At 46.6% G+C, this 22,157-nt stretch overlaps 1 protein-coding gene across 1 annotated transcript in view; it reads right to left on the minus strand.

Moving 5' to 3' along the window:
- Positions 1–22,157, minus strand: part of LOC144597730 (pleckstrin homology domain-containing family G member 3-like) — a 142,771-nt gene that overhangs the window by 16,128 nt on the left and 104,486 nt on the right. Inside the window, exons 5-16 of the mRNA XM_078407259.1 lie at positions 19,703–19,772; positions 18,694–18,740; positions 16,248–16,398; positions 13,109–13,240; positions 12,412–12,594; positions 10,731–10,823; positions 9,911–9,997; positions 8,434–8,467; positions 6,989–7,084; positions 6,508–6,546; positions 4,725–4,735; positions 1,701–2,036 (exon numbers count right to left, since the gene is read on the minus strand). Of these exons, the coding sequence (XP_078263385.1) occupies positions 1,701–2,036; positions 4,725–4,735; positions 6,508–6,546; positions 6,989–7,084; positions 8,434–8,467; positions 9,911–9,997; positions 10,731–10,823; positions 12,412–12,594; positions 13,109–13,240; positions 16,248–16,398; positions 18,694–18,740; positions 19,703–19,772 (1,279 nt within the window). The remainder of the gene's footprint in view (positions 1–1,700; positions 2,037–4,724; positions 4,736–6,507; positions 6,547–6,988; positions 7,085–8,433; positions 8,468–9,910; positions 9,998–10,730; positions 10,824–12,411; positions 12,595–13,108; positions 13,241–16,247; positions 16,399–18,693; positions 18,741–19,702; positions 19,773–22,157) is intronic.

Genomic DNA, 22,157 nt, shown 5'->3' on the forward strand with positions numbered 1-22,157 from the left:
AAACTGGTGTTCAAACTGGGAGAGTGAAAGCTGGAGAGGTGCAGGGGAGAATCTGAGGTTTGGAAGTGTGGTGGGAATAGGACTTCATTGGTGACATATGAGGATGGAGTTTGACTCTTTATTGAATTGGGCTACACCTGGCCAAGACATGGTCATTTAGAGTCTACAGGAGTAACATAAATGAGAAATAATTATTCCCAACTTTATTTTTTAACATCCGTGTCTATCCAATTGGTATTCAGTAATGACACTGATTCAACAGTATTCCCATTCCGGACAGTTGTAACAATAATCAAGCATAAAGCTCCTGCAGGGCAATGATAGAGAAAACCCTCTTTAAAATGGCTCCACTGAAAACTCCCAGGTCAATCCTGGCACAGGCCAAGCAGAGGATAAAACTCCCGCAACACTGTCCCATTAAACTGAAGATCAACACAAATTGATGGCGTTACTCCAGCATTTTGTGTCTATCTTCGGTTTAAACCAGCATCTGCTGTTTCTTCCTGCACACTGTCCCATTAAACTCTGGTGGGTGAGATATAGGTTAAATGCCGGGCAAAGGTCACTTTAGACCATTACATCAAAAACTCCCCAGTCAGATAAACGTGATGTTCAGTGGGGAAGTTAGCTCTGAAATGAAATGGTGGCATAGTGGTGCAGCTGGTAGTGCTCGCAGGCTGGAGACCTGGGTTCGATCCTGACCCCGGGTGCTGTCTGTGTGAAATGTGAACGTTCTCCCTGTGACTGTGTGGGTTTCCTTGGGTGTTCCGGTTTCCCCCCACATCTCAAAAACGTGCGGGTTTTTAGGTTAATGGCCTTTGTAAATGGCCCCTAGTGTGAAGGGAGCAGATGCAAAAGTGGGATAACCCAGAACTACTGTGAGGGGGTGAAGATCGATGGTTAGCATGGACTTGAAGGACCTAATTCCATGCTGTATCTCTAAATTAAATGATATCGTCCCAACAAAAGTTCTTACCCCATGATATAATAGTGTGATAATTTCCCTCCTCCATAGTAATCACCCTCAGGGCCTCAGGGCCCTGTAGTGGCCCCTCAGGTGAAGTGAATCATTCATTTGGTACATGTTTCCAACTATGGTCCAACTTACATCGTGGAGGCAAGTCCACGTGTAAGTGGTGCATGGTTGTCCAAATTAACTTACTTAGAAACCTCATGGGTGTCAAATAGCCAACTATTGGAGATTGTCAGGCTTGAACCACTGCTAAAGGATCTTCCAATTCATTCAGCCATTTAGCCCTCCTTCAAAGACTCAGTTATAGGAGGTCTCATTCATCCTGTTGATTGTGGTCGATCTGAATCGAGCTCCGTTCTTAAAGTAATCAGCCATCCCAAAGGAGAAGAGAATCACTGACAATACTTTCCCAGTCAACTGCACCAGCTTCTATCACCAGTACATGAGTTAATAGTCTCTTGACTTGGCATTAAGGTTGCATACCGATCTAGGTAAATAAACAGCGACGTGCAAATCTGCCGAATTATCCAATGCATTCCTCGTCATCGCAATCAGAGCCCCAGAACATGCTGGGATAGCAGCAGCAAACACAACGAGCAAGGGTTAAGAAGTTAGTGGTGTAGTCACTCGGAGCCGGTTCGAGACAGCGGAGCAGGCAGCCACGGCGTTTTCCCCCACGCAGAGGGAAGACAGGGAGAGGAAGAAGGACAGAAATAGAAGAGCTCACCGTGGAGAACTTAGCAGAAAGCAAAGCCCTGGCTCTATAGTGCCAACAGGAGATGGCAGCCAGCAGAGAACTGGCAAAGTCGGCTACCTGGTCGCCCTCTATCATCAACTCCTCCTCCGGCTCCACGTCTCCCAAGGCAACCTCTGTACCTCTGGCTACTTCCTCGGAGTCACTTGCAGTGAGGAGGTTCAGGGAGTCTTTGCTGTCGGCCAGCTCGCCCTCATTGTCGTGCCTCTCGCTTCCGGGCTCGCTCACGCTGGAGCTCAGAGAACTGACAGCCAGCAGGGAGCGTGCAGAGTCCTTGGTGCCCAGGAGCACTCCTTCGCTGCCTGCATGCTGTTTGAGGGGGTCAAACCATTTAGTCATCATGAAATACACACACTGAATCGCTATCTTGGAGACATCCTCACCCCTTCCAACAATGGTCATCACTGGTAACCCCATACATTTTTTTCACGACTGCTCGTTATAATTCAGTAGAGTAATATCATCAGGAGACCCACCCAGTATTCCTGTCTGATCAGGTAGATTGTGGTCTCCCTAAATCGGAAGCAGGCCAATTCTGATAAAGTGTAATGCGAGCCAAACATCCAAAGCTTGCAGCGGCTTGAACACTTTCACATTGGGTGATTCAACTTTCCATCGGTACAAGGCCGAGAACCACAAACAAATGAATTGGCATTCTCTGACCCAATGAGCCACCATGTAACTCTTCCCGAGACAGAAGATTGTGTCTTCAAGTCCCACTCAAGAGGACACAGTCTAAGCACAGAATCCTCTATCATAAGACAAGAGATCGTTCAGATCAGACAAAACCAAGGCCCTGTCTACAGGAGGAAGTAAAAGTTCCTATTTTGAAGATGAGCATTCTCACCAGTGTGCGAAACAATATTTATTCTTCATTTAGGTTAATAAAAGAGGTTATTCAGTGATAATCACGTTTCCTACATTAACGCTCTTCAACAGAAGGGTGGTGCAGCAGTAGAGCAATTGCCTTCCAGTGCCAGTGGCCCAGGTGTGATCCTGACTACGGATGCTGTCTACATAGAGTTTGTACGTTCTCTCCGTGACCGTCGTGGGTTTTCTCAGAGATCTTCAGTTTCTTCCCACACTCCAAAGACGTACAGGTTTGTAGGTTAATTGGCTTGGTATAAATGTAAAATTGTCCCTAGTGTGTGTGGGATAGGCGTTAGTGTGCAGGGACCGAAGGGCCTGTTTCCACTCTGTATCTCTAAACTAAAATAAACTAAACAGACCTTCAAGGGCCATAACGTATTTCAGGTAAGGCAGTGACAGGTTTTGAAGAGATGAAAATCATTTTATTTGTTAACGTTTAATCACTTTCAAGGATGTGGGCATCGCTGACAAGACCAGCGTTTATCGCCCATCCCTCGAGGCTCTGAGAAGATGATTACTGACCACTATGTCAGGCACAACCAGGGATGAGCAAAAAAAATGCTTTCTAAATCCTGTCTGCCCACAGCAATATCCCAATCCCAATCGCGTAGGCCCATAGACGACTGGAGGCTCCTCCAGGTACTTGCTCGTGCTGCTGGATATATTTCCCTCAGTGAGGAAGGAGACATCTTATCTTCCCTCAATGATCCTATTAACATTCCTCTCCATACCTCCAGGGTGGCATGGTAGCGCAGCAGTAGAGTTGCCGCCTTACAGCGCCACAAACTCGGGTTCCATCTTGACTCTGGGTGCTGTCTGTACAGAGTTTGTATGTTCTCCCCGTAACCTCAGAGATCTCCGGTTTCCTCCCACACTCCAAAGACGAACAGGTTTGTAGGTTAATTGGCTTGGTATAAATGTAAATTGTCCCTAGTGTTTTTTGGGATAATGTTAATGTGCTGGGATCGCTTGTCGCTGCGGTCTTGGCGGGCCGAAGGGCATGTTTCCGTGCTGTGTCACTAAACTAAACGCTTGAGGAGGATGATCCATCACATTCCCTGAATAGATTAATGATCTAATCTTCAATAATTAATTCCTATTTTCAGATTTACTTCTCCTTCTCCACTGTTTCATTGCGTCCTCTTCTAAGTTGATCCAAGATGGTGCCCAACCCAGGCGACTCTTTGTGTGCCAGTCTCAGCGTGGATCTGCAGTCACTCATTACAATCGCTCTACTCTTTTAAATCTCTACTCTAGCAGCAGCAATTTTTACATGATTCACATTATTCCCTGTGTCCTGTATCTGTACACTGCGCACGGCTCGATTGTAATCACGTATTGTCTTTTCCCCCTGACTGGTTCGCACACAACAAAAGCTTTTCACTGTACCTCGCTCGGTACATGTGAGAGAAAAGTAACTAATCTAAACTAAATTAAAGCATTCCATTCCCCATTTCGACCTTCTTAACTCAAACTCAAACTAATGCTTGGTCGTATCTTCACTGTAAAGCCAACCCAAGAGTTCCTCATTAGATTGGCCCCAGATGCTTCCAGCCATAACACTCGCAGCATCACGGAGGCAGTAACTCCCAGAATCTGGTGTCCGTTCCCTTGATGCCACTACTAGGATTTCCTGGTGGCCAACACATGCAGTCCCTGGTCTTTTCCAGCTCTGTTTAGAGGATGGTGCTAGGCTTGTGGGTGACAGGGGAAGACCCAGTCCCAGTGGTACAGGTTGTGATCGACTCCAGGCTCTAGCTCACAGGAGTCAAACTGATCTTACTCGTAGAGTCATAGAGCTGTAGAGTTAGCGCTCGCTTCAACAGTGCTATTTTAGGTGGAGGGGTAGGTGTAGGCTCTTTCCTGAGCATTTACAGAAGGTCTATACATACATGAGGATAGGTGATGCATTCCACAGTTCAACGGGATCCTCCTCTCCCCAACAGCCCTCCCTTCCCCATCTGGCCAGATATCCAACGGGCAACCAAAGGCCCGTGAACCGGTCAATGTCTACACACGACAACTGTCAACAGCTTCAATTAGTGCAAAAATTAATCATCAGCACCTACACTCACATGAAGCACAAATTACTTATTCTAACACAGTGAAAGGAAAGGTCTCTCTTACCTTCAGAGAAACTGGAGTTCAAGGGGAAGTCATTATGTTGAACACGTGATGCGGGAAAAGGGAGAGAGAAGGGTAGAGAAGGTTAGACGAAGGCTTAGACAATTGGCAATTAACATTAACTTATGACTGAAATTGAAACTGATGCTTCTTTATCAACTTCCATTCCTCCAAATATACCTCCAGATTCAGGGACAGTTTCTTCCCAGCTGTTATCAGGCAACTGAACCATCCTGCCAACAACGAGAGAGCGGTCCTCAGCTAACATCTACCTCACTGAAGACACTCAGACTATCTTTAATCAGACTTTACTGGACATTATCTTGCATTAAACGTTATTCCCTTTATCATGTATCTGTACACTGTGGACGCTCGATTGTAATTATGTATAGTTCATAAGCTCATAAGTGATAGGAGCCGAATAAGGCCATTCAGCCCATCAAGTCTACTCCACCATTCAATCATGGCTGATCTATCTTTCCCTCTTAATCCCATTTAACCACCTTCTTCCCATAACCCTGACACCTGTATTAATCAAGACTCCATCTCTGCCTTAAAAATATCCATTGACCTGGATCCACAGCCTTCGGTGGCAATGAATTCCACCGCTTCACCACCCTCTGACTAAAAGAAAATCCTCATCTCCTTTCTACAGGTACGACTTTTTATAAAGAGGCTATGACCTCTGAACCTAGACTCTCCCACTAGTGGAAACATCCTTTTCACATCCACTCTATCCGAGCCTCTCACTATTCCGCAAGTCTTTTCTCTGACTGGTTAGCACACAACAAAAGCTTTTCACTGTATCAATAAACTAAACTAAACAGGGATGGTGCAGTAGAGAGTTCCAGCCTCCAATTCAGGAGGGAGCACTACCTTGTCAGCCAGCTGGACCACTTAATGCTTTGTAATGGGAATGGATGGCAGGGAAGTGTGGGGGGTGAACAATTAGTTGCCTAGAAAGAACAACCTACTCTTGTTGGATGAGATGAAATGATAAAGAGAGAAATTATGTCCCTGGTGGGAGAGGACAAAAAGCTAAAGTTAGAGCCAGCCGATACAGGGAGTACGCCAAGCAGAGTGGGAACGCAAGATTCAAAGCCATACAAACAATTTATAAAGGCTGGGGATGAATGGACGATTTCAAAGTTGAGATTTGGTCTGGCGAGTGATAAAAATCAGGTCAGGAGATATCAGGTGGTGAACTATCTGGCGCGTAATCGTACAATTGGCAGCACAGTGACGCAGTGGTAGAGTTGCTGCCTTACATCGCCAGAGACCCGGATTTGATCCTGACTATGGGTGCTGTCTCCACCGAGTTTGTACGTACGTTCTCCCCATGACTACATGGGTTTTCCCCGGATACTCCGGTTTCCTCCCACACTCTAAAGAAGTACAGGTTTGTTGGTTAAATGGCTTCAGTAAAGATTGTAAATTGTCCCTAGTGTGCAGGGTAGTGTTAGTGTGCGGGGGTCGCTGGTCGGCGTGGACTCGGTGGGCCGAAGGGCCTGTTCCCGCACTGCGTCTCTAAACTAAACTCAATTAGAAATTTAGCTGTGAACCTCACCCCCTTTCATATCAGTTGCCAGCTGGTGCAGAAGTTTGGGAATGGGTTATCGGGAGTACGCAGTGCTTGGTAAGGCCGCAATGGTTTTCACTCTAACGTGGTACATGTAACAATGATAAACCGAAACCCAAGGTAGTCTTCCAGGAGAAACAACTCCTCTCACTCAAGCCTGTGAAGCATGGAACTTGGAATTATGGTGAACTGAACACTCTCACTTACCACTGTGTACCAAAGATTTCAGGATCTGTTTCGCTGGCTCTGTGAGAGGAAAAAGGAAATAAATAAGTGGACATATAAATCAGATTACCAGCATGTATAAAATAACAGGGAACAAAGAGTAGTCATTAACAAGGTCATAATTGATAGGTGCAGAATTAGGCCATTCAGCCCATCGAGTCTACTCCGCCATTCAATCATGGCTGATCTATCTCTCCCTCCTAACCCAATTCTCCTGCCTTCCACCATCCTCACCTAGGTCAACCACAGTGGTCCAGCAGAAGTGAGAGATGCCAGATGGTGTTGGTCGAAAGAGAGGACTGTTTCCTCATGGAGTCGTAGAAAAATAGAAGCACTTGGCCCTTGAACATTTTTTAAATCTGATATTTTAGCTAAACCTCCATCTCAATACCACATATCCACTCTTCCCTTATAGCATTTCGTTGTCTCCCTCTAGTTTGCTTGGCCCCAAATTCGACCTTACCGGATTGCCTGCGACCCTTACGATAGCTCAAAACTTCCTCTTGGGTGGACATCGGCTTTTTTAACCGCTCTGGACTGTATCGATATTTGGAGGGATCTGGAAGGAATACAGCAGGAAGAGCAGCCAATTACTCGTCAGCTACCACGGCCATCACCGAGATACGCAGAATGGATGGAGCAAAACCGTCAGCTTACCCACACGTCACTCGTTGGAAGAGTAAAGACCAATATTCATCGTCACCGACAATCATAAGGTCATAAGCTCATAAGTGAGAGGAGCAGAATTAGGCCATTCGGCCCATCAAGTCTACTCCGCCATTCAACCATGGCTGATCTATCTCTCCCTCGTAACCCCATCCTCCTTCATTCTCCCCATTATCCCTGACACCTCAATCCTGGCCATAGCAAGTCCGAATGCTTGTGAAACTGTTGACCAGTTCCACTAATTTATCTTCAGCAATCGGTCTGTAATAGACCCAGATGCAGGACAGTCTGAGGAAGGGTCTCGACCAGAAACGTCACCCCTTCCTTCTCTCCAGAGATGCTGCCTGTCCCGCTGAGTTACTCCAGCATTTTGTGTCTATCCTCAGCTCATATAGAGCTTTGGGGTCCAATTGTTCTTTGTTTCATTCCCAACCAAGCTTCCTTGTACGGGGCATCACAAAATTGTATACTCTTAAAGGAACCAATCCAGGTTATAGTACATTGAAGGACTAAATTTCTCCAAGGAACTTGTTCCACTGATTGGCAAGTCAATCATTGAAAGACCATTTCCATGGAGTTTTTCTTGAGCATACACTTATTTGAAGACAAAGGCCTCTAGGTCTTGTTCTGGACCAGGTAAAGGTGGCCACCATGCTAGCACCATCTAGTCCCTTGTTGGAAGGAACAAACATACACGGGGATCATCCTTCAGAGATGACAAGAGTTGATTTAGACTGCAGAGATACAGTGCGGAAACAGGCCCTTTGGCCCACTAGGTCCGTGCTGACCAGCAATCCCCGACACTATCCTACACACTAGGGACAAATTACAATTTTACCAAGCCAATTAGCCTACAAACCTGTACGTCTTTGGAGTGTGTGAGGAAACCGAAGCATCGGGGGGAAACCCAAGCGGTCAGTGGGAGAACGTACAAATTCTGTACAGACAGCACCCGGGTCTCTGGCGCTGTAGGCAGAAACTCTACCGCTGCGCCACTGTGCTGCCAAGTGTACTATTGCACAACAGATAGTTCACCACCTGACCTACTGTTGATATCTCCTGACCTGATTTTTATCATTCGCCAGACAAAATCAGAGCTTTGAAATTCCCTGCCTTTATGAATTGTGTGGCTTTGAATCCGATCCATCTTTATTGTTGATCGGGTGAACGTTACTTAAAGAAATTTGAGATTTACGAGGTAAACTTGCCAGGAATTAGTGTAATTTATTAGTTTCTACTTACAATAGGAATCCATTTCCAATATGGCTTCTTTTGCCTGCAAGTAAAGAGCAAAGCATTACATCACCGCATAACAGGAGACGGAATAGGTATTGGCATCGTACAAAGAGCTAGTCAACCACTAGACTGGGCAAGGACACTGGCATCAAGGATCACTGCTCAATATGCCGTGCCCTGCATTAAATAAGCAGAATTAAATCACACAGACAGAACTCTAATACTTCTATAAAGTTCAGACCTCGGATGTGGAAAGGCCTGAGGGGTGCTTGAGTTGTGTGGCTCAGATTGGAGTAAAATTGTCCCAGGACTGAGGGTAGCAATGGAGCAGAATTGGATGTTGGCTGAGACTAGACACAGCCGAGCTGCGTTGGCTTAGACAGAAGAAGGATTGGCGACTGTATTTAACTCAATAGACAATAGACAATAGGTGCAGGAGGAGGCCATTCGGCTCTTCGAGCCAGCACCGCAATTCAATGTGATCATGGCTGATCATTCTCAATCAGTACCCCGTTCCTGCCTTCTCCCCATACCCCCTGACTCCGCTATCCTTAAGAGCTTCATCTCGTTCTCTCTTGAATGCATTCAGAGAATTGGCCTCCACTGCCTTCTGAGGCAGAGAATTCCACAGATTCACAACTCTCTGACTGAAAATGTTTTTCCTCATCTCCGTTCTAAATGGCCTACCCCTTATTCTTAAACTGTGGCCCCTTGTTCTGGACTCCCCCAACATTGGGAACATAACTCGGTTGGTTTGGCCAGGACTGGGCTGGCTTGGTTCAATTAGAATAAGGAAAGTGGTACTCGGTTGAAGCCAATATCCTGCAGTTTAATTGACTGGTTTTGTCATCCACTGTATCCACTTCCACTGAAGAGAAAATAAATCTGAAGGCACCCATGTGGGTCTCAGAAAATAAACGAAATCATGTGATTGTGAATGTCTTCAAAGCCCTTCACAGCAACAGTCTGAAATTAATTGGTGCATTTTCTGAAGGCAGAGGCAAATTAATTAATTTAATCTGTGTAGGAAGGAACTGCAGATGGTCGTTTAAACCGAAGACAGAACAAAATGCTGAAGCAACTCAGCGGGACAGGCAGCATCTCTGGAGAGAAGGAATGGGTGACGTTTTGGGTCGAGACCCTTCTTCGGAGTGGAATCCTTTTAATCCTTGTCCTTTGTTGAAATACCCACAGGCTCCATGATTAAACAGTTTAGTTTAATATATTGTCTCATGTACAATGAAAAGCTTTTGTTGCGTGCTAACCAGTCAGCAGAAAGACTCTCGATGTTTAGAAATTAAGCCACCCACAATGTACAGATAGATACCTGATAAAGTGAATAACGTTTAGTGCTAAATAAAGTCCAGTAAAGTCTGATTGAGATGGCCTGAGGGTTTCCAATGAGTTAGATGGTGGCATCTGTATAAAGCACAAGAGGTCTGATATAAGGTACTGTTATATTTCAACCAGGAACTCAGCTCACCTTCTGAGGAATGATGGCGTGGTGATTTTCCAGAATCAGCCTCTTTATGTGGTGAGTCCAGAGTCGCTTCTCTTCCACAGTCTTTGCCTGGAAACGATGAGAATGTCATGGTTACTAGGGTATAAACACTGAGGCATGGGAAGTGGTGAAGGGTTGCTTTGGAACTACACCTTAAAGTGTCAATAACTTGGGTTATTATATAACGCTCGGGTAAATTTAGTTTAGTTTAGTTTAGGGATCAAGCGCGGAACCAGGCCCTTCGGCCCACCGAGTTCGCACCGACCAGCGAGCCCCGCACACTGACACTATTCTACACCAGGGACAATTTACATTCATACTAAGCCAATTAACCTACAAATCTGTGCGTCTTTGGAGTGTGGGAGGAAACCGGAGATCTCGGAGAGACCGCACGCAGGTCACGGGGTTGTTACTTATTCGATATTTTAGTCTTTAAACATTGCAGTGGAAGGGGCATTTAAAAACCACTAAAAGCTCCTCACAGTTTTTAACACTTGCAGAAAACAATGGGGATGGGGCTTTGCCGGCTGTTAGAGCTTTCAATAATGTTTTGAGGCGGGACCAATGATCCTGGAAGAAAGTTCTGCCTCATGCTCATTCTGCCAATAACGTGGCGACATTGTAGAGAAAAAAGAGAGAACATGGATGGTTAAGCAGCCGCCTTAACTAGTGGAACACTCAACTGTTTATCAACATGAAGTGTGGGGGACACAATGAGGTTAAGATGGACAATGAGGAGGAGGGGAAGGAAGGCAAAGGCTCCATGTGGTACAAATGTTCCTTAAATCAACAGTTCCCATACCTGGACTGTGATTTGCTGTTTTGGGTTCTTGTAGTGAGACAGTCCGAAACACAAAGAGTCTCTCGTGCTTTCGATGAGCATTAATGCAGAGCACTGTCACAGGGGGAAGGAGACAAAGCCATTACAATCCAAGCTTGACTTGCATATCTTTCATTCATTGTTCTTTATCTGTCTACATCATTGTCTATATCTCTCGTTTCCCTTTCCCCTAACCAGTGTGAAGAAGGGTCCCGACCCGAAGCGTCACCCATTCCTTCTCTCCAGACATGCTGCCTGTCCCGCTGAGTTACTCAAGCATTTTGTGTCTATCTTCGGTTTAAACCAACAGTTGCTTCTTACACTTGACATTTTACTTCCTTCATATAAGATGACCTGTCCAGCCCCACCACAAACCCCCCCTTCCCCTCCCACTGCTCCCCGACCAAAATGACAACGAGCAAAATGACAACCCTCCTCCAACCTCATCTACTGTATCCATTGCTCTTGGTGTGGCCTCCTATATATCGGTGAGTCGAGCACAACCTGGGCGGTCGCTTCGCTGAACACCTACGCTCAGTGTGCCTGGACCTACGCAATCTCCCAATTGCCACACACTTTAACTCCCCTTCCCACACTGACCTTTCTGTCCTGGGCCTCCTCCACTGTCAGAGTGAGGCCACATGCAAATTGGAGGAGCAGCACCTTATACTTCGCTTGGACCGTTTACACCCCAGATTTCTCTCATTTCAAGTAACCCCTGGATTTTTTTCTCTCTCTGCCCCTCGCCCACCCTAGTCCCCTGCCAGTTCCACTGGCCGCATCCATATATCCGTTTGTTATCACCTCGTTCACAGCCAACAATGTGCCATTGTGGGCTCCACTTTTCCTTGGTCATCGGCTCTGAACCTTTTCACGCCTCTAGTTTCCCTCTCCCCTGACTCTCAGTCTGAGGAAGGGCTTTGACCCGAAACATCACCAATCCTCTTTTCCAGAGATGCTGCCTGACCGGCTGCATTACTCCAGCATTTTGTGTCTATCTTCAGTGCAAACCGGCATCTGCAGTTCCTTCTTGCACATGACAACCAGCGACATCCATTCCCATCAACTACAACATTTAAACCATGGCTCCTCTCCATGGTATCTCTCACGTTTGCACAAGCTGCAACCGTAGGAAGTCTGGGCACCACTTACAGCACCCTAGCAAATGAATCTCAGTGGGTTTCCCCGGCCATCTATTATTTCACATCACCTTCAGTGAAATTAGCTTCCATCTTGTTACTCACATCCTTAATGCTGTACATAAACCGCCTGAAGCCCTCGATTAGATTCTCATCTGTAACTCATTCCCTAAATGAGTGGTGGGTACATCAAAATAGCTACCATGGCAGATAGTTGAGGCAGGTACTATTATGGCATAGGGACGGATAAGAGGGTTGTGGGTCAAATGGGACTGTCTTAAATGGGGCATCTTGGTCAACATGGACGAAGGGCATGTTTCCATGCTGTATGACCATAAAAGCACCCAAACAACTTGATTAGATTCTAGCCTCTGCCTCTTTCCTGAATATTATCATTCGACATACAAACCACCTGGACACCTTAGCCTGCCTCTAACTCACTCCCAGGTAGCCACTAATCAACAACCCAGTGTATTTGGACAACTGTATGTGCCCACTGGTAAATAGGTGAATGTAGGAGGTACCATGATGTGATGTTTGTAAATGAAGTGTTCGCCTCTCTTCTTGGCCAGAAGCAGGACCTTGTCGAAAAGGAATAAAGTGCGTTCATTTTTGGCGCGGTGAATCCGGAAGGTTCCTTCCAGGACAAGCTCCCCGTACGTTGTAAGGTCCGGCCCGTCCCAGTGTAACATCAAGCTCTGTACTTCCTGGGAAGGCAACATGAGAGGTCAGCTTCTTCACAACCATCAGCACAAGGAATGGACATATCAACACCCCTACTGGGATTCCATCGGACACTGGGTGGCAGGATGGTATAGCAGTAGAGTTGCTGCCTTACAGCACTAGAGACCAGGGTTCAATCCAGTCTACGGGTGCTGTCTGCACGGGATTTGTATATTTTCCCCATGGGTTTTCTCCAGGATCTCAGGTTTCCTCCCACACTCCAAAGACGTAGGTTTTTTTTTCGGTTAATTGGCTTGGTATCATTGCAAATTGCCCCAAGTGTGTGCAGGACAGCATTAGTGTGCGGGGATGGCTGGTCGGTGCGGACTCGGTGGGCCGAATGGCCTGTTCCCGCTCTGTATCCCTGAACCAAACCTGTGTGCGAGTGGATTGAGGAACACAAATGTGAGAGATGCAAGATGGAGGTGGCGAGGTGGGAGGAAGGCGGGTGGGTTTTGCGAGAGGGAGTGATACGGCGTAGAGACCTGGTGTACATACCTGCAGCCGGATAGCATGCTCGTGTTTCCTCTTCATGTCATTGATGTACCAGGCTACACCTGTCATGGTGTCAATAGCTTCATCAATCACCTCATAGCCCTCCTGGTTGATGTCAAAGTGCTTCGCTATTTCCTGTGGGAAGGACAGATAGTGTGGAGCCTTTAGCATGACGGATCCCGACTACGGGTGCTCTAAGTACGGAGTTTATACGTTCTCCCGGTGACCTGCGTGGGTTTTCTCTGGGAACTCTGGTTTCCTCCCGCACTCCAACAGATTTGTAAGGTAAATTGGAGGTAGACATAAAATGCTGGAGTAACTCAGCAGGACAGGCAGCATCTCTGGATAGAAGGAATGGGTGACATTTCGGGTCGAGACCCTTCTTCAGACTCTAGAAGGGTCTCGAGACATGAACCATTCCTTCTAGCCAGAGATGCTGCCTGACCCATTGAGTTACCAGCATTTTGTGTTTATCTTCACTTTAAACCAGCATCTGCAGTTCCTTCCGACAACATGTAGGCTACTTGGCTTGGTATAATTGTGAATTGTACCGAGTGTATGTAGGATAGCGTTAGTGTGTGGGGATCGCTGGTCGGCGCAGACCCGATGGGCCGAAGGGCTTGTTTCCGTACTGTATCTCTCAACTAAACCAAACCAAGGACCTTTGGACATCCTTTGATGTACAACACAAGATCCATGATAGACATCCTTTGACATACAGTACAACTAGCTAAAGTTCTTGATTGTCATCCTTACTAAAATGGCATACAAATATATTATTGAATAGCATGTCGTTTTACTAGATGTTAGTGTTTTCAAGAATGTATTATGATCGATGGTAAGAAATTAGAGAATGCACACACGATTTCAAGGGTCAAATCTGTATTAAAAACTGCCAGTTGCGAGTGGAATTTTTGGAGCAGTATGGTAACTGGGGCTCCGTGTACACAAGTGTCTGGGAAATTAATTGGAGCCCAGTTGATCGGTGACAACAATGGGAATATCTGAATGCAGCTACTCGAATCTGCTCCACCATTCAATTGGAACACACGTCCTCTCCTTTCTTCTCTTCTATCGTTAGGTTCATTGAGCTATACAACACGGAAACAGGCCCTTCGAACCGACTCAGCCATGCCCAGCAAGCTGCGTAATTGAGTTAATCCCATTTCCCTCCGTCTGACTTTACATTTCCCCAAAACCTTTCCTACCCACATAACTTGTTGAACATTTACCCACCTCTACCACTTCCTCTGGCAGCTCATTCCATACCCACCAAAAGGTTGTGTGAAAAAGTTGCCCCTCAGGTCCCTTTTAATTCTTTCCCCTCTCACCTTAAATCCATGTCCTCTAGATTAGACTCCCTTACGCTGTGAGAAATTACTTATCATTCATCTAATCTCTGCCCTTCATGATTTTATAAACGTCAATAAGGTCACCCCTCAGCTTCCAATGCTTCAGGGAAGAAAAAGAGAGACCCAGTCTATCTAACTTCCCCTTATAACTCAAACCCCCACTCTTCCTGCCACAGTTTCCAGTAACATTCTTGTAATTGTTTTTTAAACACACCGTTTCCAGTTTAATGACATCCTTCCTACAGCAGGGTGGCCAGAACTGTACTCCAAATGTGGCCTGTTTCTTTACCAACGTCTTGTACGGCTGTGAGATGCGGCCTCAACTCCTGCACTGTGCCTGAGTCGTCCGTCCTACCAGTTCCACTGTTTGTATCCTTGTATCATCCCTCTTGTTATCTCACCTTCCCCAGCCAACAATGGGCAATTATGGGCTCCACCCTTCCTGAGGCCCTGATTTGTTCTGGCCTTTCCTTCGCCTACAGTTTACTCCCCCACCTCTAATTTCAGTCAGAAGAAGGGTTCCGACCCGAAACGTCACCTTTTTCTCCAGAGATGCTGCCTGACCCGCTGAGTTACTCCAGCATTCTGTGCCTGTCTCCTGTACTCTGCACCGCGACTAATGAAGGCAAATGTCCCCAACGCCTCCGGCTGCCAATTAAGCCCCCTTCACCTGTATCCACCAATCACGTGACGGGATTCCTCCCACCCCCATCTCTTTTCCAGCTTTCCCCACCCCACTACGATCAATCTGAAAAAGAGTTCAACCCAAAATGTCTTCTGTCCATCCCCTCCATAGATGATGCCTGACCTGATGAGTTACTCCAGCACTGTGCGTTTTGTCTTCTTCACCATCCCGTCTCACCACATATTTAAGGCACTGTGAACCTGCACCATCAGGTCCCACTGTTACACCCCACTCAGTTATCAGTTTTCATGAGCAAACTGATAGTCATCTTGTACATAGACTCAAAATGCTGGAGTAACTCAGCGGGACAGGCAGCATCTCTGGAGAGAAAGAATAACTGACGTTTCGGGTCGAGACCCTTCTTCAGACTGAGAGTTAGGGGAAAGGAAAAAGAGAGATATAGACGGTGATGTAGAAATATAGAAGAAAAATGAATGAAGGATATGAAAAAAGGTAACGAAGATAAAGGAAACAGGCCATTGTTAGTTGTAGCTAGGTGAGAACTAGAAGCTGGTGCGACTTGGGTGGGGGAGTGATGGAGAGAGAGGGAATGCAGGGGTTACTTGAAGTTAGAGAAATCAAAACTACTTCATCATCTTGTGCATGTTATTTGTTTTAACTTCATCCACTCTAGTCCCTCTATCATTGAGGAAGCTCTGGCTATGCTTGTACTTCTATGCCTAGATCAACCCCACCCCCCATTGCGGACAGCCTACATTGTGCCCATTACCCATACCTGCTGAAAAAGCCCTCCAACATTGTTATTCTAGGCGGCTCTATATTCAACCCAAACCTGACAGCTGAATGACCATGTGTGTTGGAAGGAACTGCAGATGCTCAAAGATAGACACAACATGCTGGAGTTACTCAGCAGGTCAGGCAGCATCTCTGGGGAGAAGCAACGGGTGACATTACGGATCGAGACCCTTCTTCAGTCTGCACTTCTTCAACTTAGGAACATGTAGGTACTTTGGATACTGACCTACCTGCCAGCTGAAAAATATTCTCCTACAGACCCCTTATAATTTTAATGATTTCTGCTAAATCTTTTCTTAACCTTCTCTACTCCAAGTCCACACCCGGGCTGCCTCTTCATCCCGCTTACCTGCAGCAGGAGATGGTACTTGAGGATCCTCTGCACGGGCTTCAGCAGGTAGGACCCCAGCGGGAGGTTGCGCTTCAGTGTTGACTGGCGTTCCCTGAAGAACTTGGCCAGGACCTTGTTCCTCATGCACTCGGTCAGGGCCGCCACGGAGCTGCGGAGGCAAAAGGCGAAGGGGGCGGCTCACTTAATGAAGAAACTAAACAATAGGGAGGAGGCTGCCTTTAGGGCGGCACGGTGGTGCAGCGGTAGAGTTGCTGCCTCACAGTGCCAGAGACCAGGGTTCGACCCTGACTACGGTTGCTCTCCGTACATTCTCCCCGTGACCCAATGGGTTTCCACCGGGTGCTCCAGTTTCCTCCCACACACCAAAGACTTATGGTATTGTAGGTTAATTGGCTTCGCTAAAATTGTAAAAATGATCAAACTTCATAAGTGATAGGAGTAGAATTAGGCCATTTGGTCCATCGGGTCCACTCCGCCATTCAATCATGGCTGATCTATTTCTCAACAAAACAAAACTCTCATGACTGATATGTTTGCAGCAATATAAACCACATTTAAATTCAGAAGCAGAGCAGAAACAGAGAGATTTATTCACAAAATGCTGGAGTAACTCAGCAGGTCAGGCAGCATCTCGGGAGAGAAGGAATGGGTGACGTTTCGACCCGAAACGTCACCCATTCCTTCTCTCCCGAGATGCTGCCTGACCTGCTGAGTTACTTCAGTCTGAAGAAGGGTCTCGACCCAAAACGTCACCCATTCCTTCTCTCCCGAGATGCTGCCTGACCTGCTGAGTTACTCCAGCATTTTGTGAATAAATCGATTTGTACCAGCATCTGCAGTTATTTTCTTATAGAAACAGAGAGAAATGGGAGATGAACATCATTAGACATTAGACATTGAGATACAGTGCAGAAACAGGCCCTTCGGCCCACCCAGTCTGCGTGGACCAGCAATCATCTCGTACACTCGCACTATCCTACACACTAGGGACAATTTACAATTTTACCAAAGCCAATTAGCCTACAAACCTCCTATTAGTCATAGGAGCGTGGGTGGAAACTGGAGGAACCACAGAAAAACCATGCGTTTTCAGGGAGAAGGTACAAACTCCGTACAGACAGCACCCATAGTCAGGATTGAACCCGGGTCTCTGGCGCTGTAAGGCAGCAACTCTACCGCTACGCCACCGTGCGCCCATGGATCAGATGCATCTCATCTGAATTACAGCTCAATTCCTTCAAGTCATTCGATACACCAGGGAAGGAAATTGTTATATTTCTTCGTACGAAAGGTCCAAAGATATGGGGAGAAGGTAGAAATGGAAGTAGATGGTCAGCCACGATTGCATTAAATGATAAAGCATGGTTGAATAGCCTCCTTCTGCTATGTCACTGTGTTACTGCATGGGGAATGGCAGCCAAGATTAGATGATCTATTACTTGAAGCAGGAAGACGCGCCCATGAACCTCTGACGCGGAGACAGAAATGCTCCCAGTGACACTCAAGGTCAGCACAAGCAGACATCATCAATATCAAAGACCCATTGTGTCTGAAACAAAGGAACGAGCCATTCTGGAAACCACAACTTGCTTTCAATAGACAATAGGTGCAGGAGGAGGCCATTCGGCCCTTCGAGCCAGCACCACCATTCAATGTGATCATGGCTGATCATTCTCAATCAGTACCCCGTTCCTGCCTTCTCCCCATACCCCCTGACTCCGCTATCCTTAAGAGCTCTATCTAGCTCTCTCTTGAATGCATTCAGAGAACTGGCCTCCACTGCCTTCTGAGGCAGTGAATTCCACAGATTCACAACTCTCTGACTGAAAAACTTTTTCCTCATCTCCGTTCTAAATGGCCCACCCCTTATTCTCAAACTGTGGCCCCTGGTTCTGGACTCCCCCAACATTGGGAACATGTTTCCTGCCTCTAACGTGTCCAACCCCTTAATAATCTTATATGTTTCGATAAGATCCCCTCTCATCCTTCTAAATTTCAGTCTTTCGTTTACAGAATAAGAGCCTCTGATGATGTCATATAGTCACACAGTCATGCAGCATGGGAAATGGCCCTTTTGCCCAACTTGTCCAAGCTGAACAACACGCCCCATCTACACTTGTCCCACCTACCCGCACTTGGCCCAGTACCCTCTACACCCATCCTATCCATGTACCTAATCCAATGTCTCTTAAAAGTTATGATAGTACCTGCCCAAACTACCCCCTCCTCAGGCTCGTTCCACATACCGACCATCCTTTGTGTGAAAAAGATACCCCTCAGGTTCCTATTAAATATTTCCCCCTTCACTTTAAACCTACGTCTTCTGGCTTTCGACTGTATTGCAGTATGTATTGAAGAACTCTCCCCTTGTGCTCAACCCCAGTATGTGTTTGTGCTAAAGGGTGAAACAAGTGTGGAACTTGATCAGATGATTTATACTTACTTTGGGTAGTTGGTGCAGTACTGGGTGTAGATGTCAAAATCCTGACTCTAGAAGAGAGAACAGAAGGCTTTATGACTTCAAGGTATAGAGTACAACAACTGGATGAGTAAACGCTCCCAACATTTCCACTCACTCAGATAATAAGGTCGTAAGGAATAGGAGTAGAATTAGGCAATTCGGCCCATCAAGACTACTCCTCCATTCAATCGTGACTGATCTATCTCTCGCTCCTCACCCCATTCTCCTGCCTTCTCCTCATAACCCCTCATCTGGTTATGTGCAGAAGATATCCATGTTCAAGAGCTCCAAGACTCACCTCCAAAAGCAGAGGAGCCTATTGCTCCACTGTAGACATCTCAATGCTGTCCTTTGCAACTTAGATTTGCTAATTGCACAACAGCAGATTTGTTTCTTCTTTCTAGCGTGCTGTCATTGTCAGTGTTGCTGACTTGCAGCACCAGAGACCTAACTACAATCCAAACTTCAATCCTAACTACGGGTGTTGTCTCCACGGAGTTTGACATTCTCCCTGTGACTACGTGAGCTTTCTCCAGGTGCTCCGGTTTCCTTCCACACTCCAAAGATGTACAGGTATGAAAGGGTTAAATGCTTTTGTATTTTTTTCTCCTTGTGTTGGTCTACCTAACCCATTGTGTGTTGTCTGTTTTAAGAAGAAGCAAACTTTAACAGGTATGTGGGTTAATTGGCTTCGGTCAAGATTGTAAATTGTCCCTAGTGTGTCAGATCATGCTCGCGAAGGCGCGGACTCGGCGGGTCGAAAGGCCTGTTTCTGCGCTGTATCTCTAAACTAGACTTAAATAAAAGCAGATGAAACAGGCTATCTCATTCCAAGACTGATAAACCAGATGGTAGAGGCCACACCAGGGACAGGTCGCGATCGTGCGTCGTAGTTGAGGGAGAATGTAGCCAGGATATAGAGCATGAAGTGACCTCGTCCCCTGCTCCTACTTTCATGCATGCATTCTGATGATGTTAAAACATGACCTACCTTGTCTACAAAGCATCTTGCAATGGCAACAGGGTCATGGTGACAGCTATCAAGGTCCTGCAGCAGGTCACTGTAAAGAGAGAAAGCTGGAGTTTAGAAGAATGAGAGGGGACCTCATTGAAATGTACCGGATAGTGAAAGGCTTGGGTAGAGTGAATGTGGAGAGGATGTTTCCACTAGTGGGAGACTCTAGGTCTCAGAATTAAAGGACGTTCCTTTGGGAAGGAGATGAGGAGTAATTTCTTTAGTCAGAGGGTGGCGAATCTGTAGAATTCTTTGCCCCAGAAGGCTGTGGAGGCAAAGTCAGTAGAAACATTTAAGGCAGATATAGATACATTTTTTATTAGTACGGGTGTCAGGGGTTATAGGGAGAAGGCAGGAGAATGGGGTTATGAGGGAGAGATAGATCAGCCATGATTGAATGGCAGAGTAGACTTGATGGGCCGAATGGTGTATGATCTTATGAAAGAGAGGGGGAGAGGGAGAGGAGGGGGGGAGGGGGAGGAGGGGGGAGGGGGGGAGGGGGAGGGGGGGGGAGAGGGGGGAGAGGGGGGGAGGAGGAGAGGAGGAGGAGAGGAGGAGAGGAGGAGAGGAGGAGAGGAGGAGAGGGGGAGAGGGGGAGAGGGGGAGAGGGGGAGAGGAGGAGAGGAGGAGAGGAGGAGAGGGGGAGAGGAGGAGAGGGGGAGAGGGGGAGAGAAGCGGGAGAGAAGCGGGAGAGTGGGAGCAATGGTGGGTATTAGTGAGGGAGGGGGGTGAAGGAATTGGAGGGGTGAGAGAGGGACTGTGAAAGAAACAGCGGGAGAAAGACATTTGAAAGAGGGAAATGATTGGGATAAAAAGAACCATGGGTGTCGGCCAAATAAGAGTATATGTCAGACAAAGCCACGGATTGAAAGAAAATTTGCCTACTCATTAGTTTAATTCCGACCATGAATTTCCATAAGTTTGCTTAGAGAGGAAACATGGGGACAATCTTTTGAATAAAATGAGTGCATCCAGAGTTCGCAAGTCAGTCGATCATTTACAGTTATTTCACGCATCTGGTCATTGTTTACGCCAGACCATCGGACCTCAGTCCACTGGTCACACCCATTACTCTTAAAGCTTCAAAGAGCTCAAGTAAGTCAGCGGATCGGGCAGCATCTCTGGAGAACATGGACCAGTCAGGACCTTTCCGTAACATCTCCTATCCAGCCCAACCTGTTGAGTTACTCCAGCATTTGTGTCTATTTTCATAAAGCAGGATCTGCAGTTCCTTGTTCCTACTTTCAAAGCTTTGTGGAAGTGGCAATTACCGAACCAGCAGTGTCCTAACACAAGTCCTGGGGTACATCTGCCAACACTGCAGGGGGCCAAGTAGTTCCTGTGCACCATCTTGCTGTCTGTTTAGTTTACCAGCCCACTTGCCCATCATTCAGGATGCCATTCTGAGTATCTTTTCCAATGTCACATCTTATGACCACATCCTGGCAGTGAGTGTGGCTTAAGGGCCGGTCCCAGTTATGCGATTTTTAAGGCGATTGTCAAAGTCGTAGCAGATCTCCAAAATTTTATTTTACCCTACGACAATAGACAATAGACAATAGGTGCAGGAGTAGGCCATTCAGCCCTTTGAGCCAGCACCGCCATTCAATGCGATCATGGCTGATCACTCTCAATCAGTACCCCGTTCCTGTCTTCTCCCCATACCCCCTCACTCCGCTATCCTTAAGAGCTCTATCCAGCTCTCTCTTGAAAGCATCCAACGAACTGGCCTCCACTGCCTTCTGAGGCAGAGAATTCCACACCTTCACCACTCTCTGACTGAAAAAGTTCTTCCTCATCTCCGTTCTAAATGGCCTACCCCTTATTCTTAAACTGTGGCCCCTTGTTCTGGACTCCCCCAACATTGGGAACATGTTTCCTGCCTCTAATGTGTCCAATCCCCTAATTATCTTATATGTTTCAATAAGATCCCCCCTCATCCTTCTAAATTCCAGTGCATACAAGCCTAATTGCTCCAGCCTTTCAACATACGACAGTCCCGCCATTCCGGGAATTAACCTAGTGAACCTACGCTGCACGCCCTCAATAGCAAGAATATCCTTCCTCAAATTTGGAGACCAAAACTGCACACAGTACTCCAGGTGCGGTCTCACCAGGACCCGGTACAACTGTAGAAGGACCTCTTTGCTCCTATACTCAACGCCTCTTGTTACGAAGGCCAACATTCCATTGGCTTTCTTCACTGCCTGCTGTACCTGCATGCTTCCTTTCAGTGACTGATGCACTAGGACACCCAGATCTCGTTGAACATCCCCTCTTCCTAACTTGACACCATTCAGATAATAATCTGCCTTTCTATTCTTACTTCCAAAGTGAATAACCTCACACTTATCTACATTAAACTGCATCTGCCATGTATCCGCCCACTCACACAACCTGTCCAAGTCACCCTGCAGCCTTATTGCATCTT

Source organism: Rhinoraja longicauda, chromosome 10 (assembly GCF_053455715.1).
Source record: "Rhinoraja longicauda isolate Sanriku21f chromosome 10, sRhiLon1.1, whole genome shotgun sequence".
NCBI lineage: Eukaryota > Metazoa > Chordata > Chondrichthyes > Rajiformes > Arhynchobatidae > Rhinoraja > Rhinoraja longicauda.